This window comes from Sorex fumeus, unplaced genomic scaffold (genome assembly GCF_029834395.1).
Source record: "Sorex fumeus unplaced genomic scaffold, SorFum_2.1 ptg000098l, whole genome shotgun sequence".
Taxonomy (NCBI): Eukaryota; Metazoa; Chordata; class Mammalia; order Eulipotyphla; family Soricidae; genus Sorex; species Sorex fumeus.
The window spans coordinates 85328302-85335561 of NW_026606155.1; the positions used below are offsets into that span (position 1 = coordinate 85328302).

Sequence of the window (7260 nt, forward strand, 5' to 3'; positions counted from 1 at the left end):
CGGCATGATAAAACAAAAACAAGGACTAGGAACAGACAAGAAATGTCCCCAGGTACACACCCCTACGCCAACTTTTGTGGAGATTGCTATTTTTTGGAGAGGGGATGGCAACACTCAGCTGTGCTCAGGGCTTACTCCTGACTCTGTGTTCAAGGGTCACTCATGGAGATGCTCAGGGGACCACATGTGGTGCAAGGGTCAGTGGCACACAAGGTAGACTCCTTATCTACTGTGTTATCTCTGCTCCAGAGGGTCCAGGTTATACTTGTGTCTTGCAGGATATCCCTTCCCCTGAACCTCAGTGGGCCCTGCCTTTCCTAAGCACCTCATGTCTATCTACTTTTCTGGAAAAACCTTCCTTGTGGCCTCAGTGTTGGGCCTTCAGAGATGAATCCGGCCCTCCCAGGTTGGTGTGAGGCAAAATGTAGAGGGGTTATCAGCGAAGAGCCTCTGGGTTGGACCCCCTGCCTTCAGCCCCGCTCCCTCCCTTGCCACAGTGTGAGCAGGTGACTAGCTTTGCTGTATCCAGTTTGCTGGAAACAGAAAAGAAAATGTTCCCCAGGTGATATTGTTATTCAACTCTCAACCATCAGAAATCCATTACTTACATTTTTTTTGTCTATTTGTTTTGTTTTGGGGCCATACCCAGCTGTGCTCAGAGCTTTCTCCTGGTTCTGTGCTCAGGGATCACTCCTGGTGGGCTCAGGAGAGCATATGGGTTTCTGGGGATCAAACCTGGGTCTGTTACTTGCTAGACAAGCCCCCCTACCCACTGTGCTATCACTCCAGGGCCCCCCTAATTACTGTTTTTATTGTGGTTCCAGGGATCAAACCAAGGGCTTCAGACATGCATGGCAAGTACTTAACTGCTGGCTATATTCCATTTACTACCCGTAGAGAACGGCTCTTGTTCATTATTTTAATTATTTTGTTTTTTGGGCCACACTTGGTGGTGCTCAGGGCTTAGTCCTGGCTCTGTACTCAGGGGTTACTCTTGGTGGGCTTGGGAGACCATGTGGAGTACCAGGGATTGAATCCAGGTTGGCTGCATGACAGTAAGAACCCTAACTGCTATACATGCTTGCCAGAGGGGGTAAATTAATAATAATAACAACAACAACAACAACAAAACAATTACCTTCTGGGTCCAGAGAGATGGTTCAGGGGGCCGAGCCTCTGGTTTTGCACAGAGAAGCCCTAGGTTCCATCTCCAGCAGCACATCTCTCTGAACACTACTGGGAGTGACCTAGCACTTAGCAAGGAATACTCCCTGAGTATCACCAGGAGCGGTACAAAAACAAAAAAAAAAATTAAAATTATATTTTATTAGCCTTGGAAGATAGAAGAATCAGCCACACTCTCAATAGGCCAACGCATGTGTCATTAGTATATGAGGCCTGTGTTTCCTCATGTATCTTCTTGTTTTAATTGTCTTAATTATAATGCACGTGATTGCTCATATTTTGCATTTTTTCTCCTTACTATGCAATCACAGGCATTTTTTACTACAATGTTTTCATAATGGCTTATAACTTTTACCTTTCTTTATCAGTATACATGGCTTAGGTTCTTCTAAAAAAATCTTAGATGATCTAGATGAATAAACAAGAAAGTGCATGTCTCCTGTAATCCTCCTGCTATTCAAAGGTGGTCACTTTGAGCACTTTTTTTGGATTTGTTTTGATTTGGGAGCCACATGCAGTGATGCTTAGGGGTTACTCCTGGCTTCTGGTGACTCTTAGTACCAAATGGGGTGCCGGAGATCAAACCCAGGTTGGCTACATGCAAGGCAAGTGCTCACCCACTGTGCTCTCTAGGAGCCTCCTCATTTTGAGCGTTTTAATGTGTTCTTCCAGATTTTTTTTTTTAATGTGAAGCACAGTTTTTAAAAAGTTTGCTAAGGAAATAGGAACAAAGAGCGGCAGAACTGGTCTCCAGTCGGAAGCTGGCCACTGGGGTGGGCCCAGGGGATAAGTTAGGGAAAGCTGTCATAGGAGCCTGTGGGAGGAGGGAAGCGAGACAAGACATTGGTGGAGGGTAGGGGACACTGGTGAAGAGACTGGTGTGGGAACAATGTATGTCTGAAAGTCATAAACATTGTTGTACTTTGAAATTCACAGTGATACCAATAAAAAAGTTTGCTGAGGATGCAACTTAGTGGTAGAGTATGTTTTGTACATATGAGGCCTGTACAAAAGAAAAAAAAGAAAAAAGAAAAGAAGAAAAAGAAAAGAAAAAAAGAAAAAAAAGCAGTTTATTTTATACTCTGCTTTTAAAAATATTTTTTTGTTTTTGTGCCACACCTGGCAGTGCCCAGGGCTTACTCCTGGCTCCGTGCTCAGCAATCACTCCTAGAGGTGCCCGGTGCCATGTATGGTGCCTGGGATCAAACTAAGGTCAGCTGGGTACAAGGCAAGCACCTTAATCCTTCTACTATCTCTACAGCTCTATAACCTGTCTTTTCTCTTAATTATATATCACAGGTAGTTTTCTACATCAAGTAAAGGCAGGTATTAGTTTATTTCTAATAGCTGCAGAGATTAGATGTAATTTTATGTCTATTTAAATATGTGTAACAAGTCATTTATTGCTGGATATTTGTGTTTTTTGATGTATATATGTAATTGTATATATATGTATATATATTTGTGAACTAACCATAATTTACTTAAACATTGGGCTATTTTTGGATACTTAAGTAGTTTTTCTTTGTTTTGGCTGTAATAACAGCGCATTGAAAAATCTTAAGGCAGATGGCTTCTGTCTTGTTTTGAATAGTTTCCTGGAATGGAAGTATTGAGTCAAAGGGCAGGGACATTTTATGATTCTTGATTCATATCACCAAGTGACTTTTTCAGTGTTGTTTGTGCCAATTCAGACACTTCCAATAAAGAGATGGTACCAGTTTTCAGTCTCCATCCCACTATCCAAGGAAGGGGAGTTCAGCTTAATCTCCCTCAGTTGCTCACAGCTCAGGAGGGCCAGAGAATTTCAGAAGATTAGGAGGGAAGAGTATGTGGGGAATGGGGAAAAAGGAAGGAATGTCTAGGAACAACCTTTTTATCCTATTGAAAGAGCACTTCATACTTTTTGTGAAAACTCACACTTTGGAAAGATTTTGGTCATATTCTGAGATATTCAGAGGCTGCTCAGGAATTGCTTTTCAGATTTTCATACATATTCACATATAGCTTTTTAAAAAAAAAACAGAACTAGCTATACACATATTATAGAATCACATTTCTACTGCAGAATATTATCTTAGAACATACACCTTAGTGGGTAGGGCATTTGTCTTACAGGTGGCCGACCAGGATTCAATCCCTGGCATCCCATATGGTTGCCCAAGTATGGCCAGGAGTAATTACTGAGTGCAGAGCCAGGAGTAACCCTTGAGAACCACTGGGTGTGACCCACCCCCCGCCAACACCGCCCGCACCCCCAAAAAAAGAACATACACCTTTGAAATTGTTATAAATGTGCAGCTAATTTTTAGCTTCAATATCTAATTACAGGTCCAGAGAGATAGTACAGCAGGCATTTTGCCTTGCACCTGGCTGATTTAGTTTGGTTCCTGGCCCATACCACTGCCAGGAGTAATCCTTGCGCAGAGCCAGGAGTGTGGCTGCAAAACAGAAAATAAATAAGTCTCACTAGAATAGACACGAAGCAGTATTGCCCTTTGGCAAAATTGCCACAGGGCTGACTTGGGACTTCAGCACTCTTCTCTCTCCTCCTGTGCTGCACCTTCCCCTCTCCCCACAGTTCGCAGAGGGGAAGGGTTTTGTAGTCTACTTCGCTTTTTTAGGTATCTCAGGTGACAGCCCTAACCACTGCCTAACTGCCTAAGGGGCAACGCCGTGAACCCTCCAGCACTAAAGGGAGCTCCTCATAGCCCACAAGGCTTCACAGGGTCCTCTTTGTCCTGGGCAGAGCCTCTCTCCTGCAACCTCTGTGTCTAAGAATTAACCCAAATGTTGCAAACTAAACCCATAGCCTCGGGGAGGTTTGGCAACCGCCGCCAAAGTGACTGCGGTTACTCCAAGTGCTCTGATGGGCTCTCCCAGAGCATAACGTAGGCTCAGGGGTCCAACGCCTGGCTCCGGCGTAGCCCTCACGTGAGGCTCGCAAGCTCCAGGCGCCGGGTCTGACTCAATCTTGCAGCCTCTGCAGAACCCCTTAACGAGCCCTGACTCAGTTTCTCCATTTGCTCACGCGGGTCCAAAGTGTGAGGCATCTGTGCGGAATGCGGAGGGTACTGCTTCTCCAAGGCAGAGCCCCAGAGATCGGCATTCTCGCCTCCAAGAGCGCGTCGCTTGGACGTGTCCAGCACTGACTGTGAGTCCGTGGTGCCTGCTGGGGGCAGTGACAAGGCGAGGTGCCCCGCCGAGATTGCAGGAAGGACACCTGTCTAGGAACCGAGCGCTGTGGCTCGTGAAAGTCCTAGGGTACCGTGGGGCCGCCGGGGTCACACCGGCCTTCTTGCCTGACCGGTGCCCAGTGCCCACCGCCTGACGCAATTCAAGGCGCACTTGCTGCATGCTGGAACTGGGGAAACCCCTCCCTCAGACGTTGCATCACTCTAGCGGGTTTGCTACAAAGATGAAGCTGAACCAATCAACGGGCGTGGTGAGTCCGGGGCGGGTCCCTCCGTTATCCACTCAGAGAGCGGCGCGGTTAAGCAGGCCGTAAAGTCAGAAGATGATTGGTTAAAAGAGGGTTTGCTCCGCCCCAATCCCCGCGGCAGCTGGCTGCCGTGGGCGGGGCCTCTCGGCCGGAGGGTTTAAAGGGCGCCCCAGCAAAGGCCACTCAGCTGGAGCGTCTAAGCGGTGCCAGGCCAGGTGTGCGCGCCCGTCGGTCCTTCCGTGCCCGCGCCGGAGACCAGCCTCGGAGGCCGCCTGGGCCCGTCCCTGTGCCCGGCACCATGAAGCAGGAGCCCCAGGATACGCCGCTTGCCTCGTCGGCCGCTTCGCCGCCCCCTTCACCATCCGCGCAGTCTCCTCAGGAAGACGACGGGGACCCCCAAGATCTGTGGATTTTCGGGTATGGCTCTCTGGTGTGGAGGCCCGACTTCGCCTACAGTGACAGCCGTGTGGGCTTCGTGCGCGGCTATAGCCGCCGCTTCTGGCAAGGAGATACCTTCCACCGGGGCAGCGACAAGATGGTGAGCATCCATCCGGCAGTGCCCCCCGAGACAGCGGGGTGGGAACTGGAGACTGGGCTGGGGGCTGGGGGTCCATCGTCATGGTCATGGGGTAAAGCTGTAAACCTATCTGGGACTTTGGCTTAAATTCATGTGCTCAGAGGATCACCCTGATGCCTGCAGGAGTCCGTGTTCCAGTGGATCATTTTATTAATCAATATATCTGATTGCCAGCCTGGGTCCCCCTGCCATGTGTTTATTTCTCCCCCATCCCCTTCATGCTCTCTTGGATGAGTGGTTTTCCCTGGAGGCTTTTGCCCAGCAGGGTTGATAAGCATTTTCTTTGGCAAACATGGCAGAGCTGTTTCTAACTTTTCTTTCCCCAAATCTGTGTTTTTCTCCTCCAGCCTGGCCGAGTGGTGACCCTTCTTGAAGATCATGAGGTAAGTGTCTTGTGAGAGAGGAGCCCCTGGGCCTGCAGGCCCGAGAATACTTTGAGGACTCTTGGCTAAATTTTGGATTTTTGATTTTTGGAATCAGGATGGGGGCCTGAATTCACATTCACAGCAAGTTTCTGGGTGATGTCACGGGTTCTCAAGATCCTACTCTCTGTGAGAGCACAGTTCTTCCCAGCTAAGAAAGGAAGATTGAGGGCTTAATATATTCTTTTTGTTGGTGTTATTGTTTTGAGCCATACCTGGAATGGCTCAGGAATCGCTCCTGGCTATGCTCAGAGGACCATATGGGATATCTACCGGAGATTGAACCTGGGTTGGCTGTATGCAAGGCAAACACCTTACCAGCTGTACTAGCTCTCCAGCCCCAAAGGCTTAGTATAGTTTTAGATGGGCTTATCAGCCCTGCCCTTGAGATCACAGTCCTAGGCCACTTAAGCAAGGAGCTGATCCTAATCCACTGATCCTAACTCACTTCTGCTTCTAGAGCTGTACCTGGGGTGTGGCATACCAGGTCCTAATCCACTGATCCTAACTCACTTCTGCTTCTAGGGCTGTACCTGGGGTGTGGCATACCAGGTCCTAATCCACTGATCCTAACTCACTTCTGCTTCTAGGGCTGTACCTGGGGTGTGGCATACCAGGTCCGAGGCGAGCAGGTAAATGAAGCGCTCAAGTACCTGAATGTTCGAGAAGCAGTGCTTGGAGGCTACGATACCAAGGAAGTGACCTTCTACCCCCAAGAGACCCCTGACCAGCCTCTCAAGGCACTGGCCTACGTGGCCACACCACAGAATCCTGGTTACCTGGGCCCTGCACCTGAGGAGGCCATTGCTATGCAAATCCTGGCCTGCCGCGGTTTCGCGGGCCACAACCTTGAGTACTTGCTGCGCCTGGCAGACTTCATGCAACTTTGTGGGCCCCAAGCCCAGGATGAGCACCTGGCGGCCATCGTGGACGCTGTGGGCACCATGCTGCCTTGTTTCTGCCCCACCGAGCAGGCTTTGGCACTGGTCTGAGCAGGTGTACCACTGTGGGGGGCATGCCCACACAGATGTAGGGACCGGGTTCCCACCTCAGTGCACACAGACTGCAGACTCTTTGCCGCCGCCTGGGAGAGGACTTGTTGGGCGGCAGTGGCTCCTCTCCCTAAGGCCCTGCTGCCTGCGACTTTTGGTCTCTCTCCTGACTCTGACTACTTGAAACTATTTATTGCACCATGTTGGTGTGGAGGGCCTGCCCTGGACTCAGGAGCCCTGCTGAGCGGAGCCCCACTCCGGTACCTGGTGCTTGACCAGATTCTCCCCAAAGCTGCTGCTAACCTCACATTCTTCAGGCCCTCCCCACAGCCCCAGGGAGCCCCCAAGAGCCTTAGCCCCTCGGCTTCCTGCCTCCAACACCCTCCCAGTTCTGGGCTCCACCTGCATAAAAACCCAGCTGTGGACCCTGCCACCTACTCACTCCACATGTTCCCAGGGCCCAGCTGGATCTGCAGCCTCGGCAACTGGCTCTGGGCCTCTTAGTCCTTCTGCTTTGCTCTCCTCCCCCTGTCTGTCTCGTCTGTTCCTGTGTCTGTCTGTGCCCCTCTCATCTTTTGGTCTGTTCCTGGGAAGTTCATCACTGTCGGCCTTGGCACCTTCCCAGTCTGTCCCCAACCATCT

At 49.8% G+C, this 7260-nt stretch overlaps 1 protein-coding gene across 1 annotated transcript; it reads left to right on the forward strand.

The window, feature by feature from the left end:
* Positions 1-4603: 4603 nt before the first annotated feature.
* On the forward strand, positions 4604-6698 carry CHAC1 (ChaC glutathione specific gamma-glutamylcyclotransferase 1). The gene is made up of 4 exons (XM_056133967.1): positions 4604-4630; positions 4749-5165; positions 5552-5587; positions 6217-6698. Exons 1-4 carry the CDS (start codon positions 4604-4606, stop codon positions 6616-6618), a joined length of 882 nt encoding a protein of 293 aa, XP_055989942.1. The 3' UTR covers positions 6619-6698.
* The last annotated feature ends 562 nt before the right edge of the window (positions 6699-7260 follow it).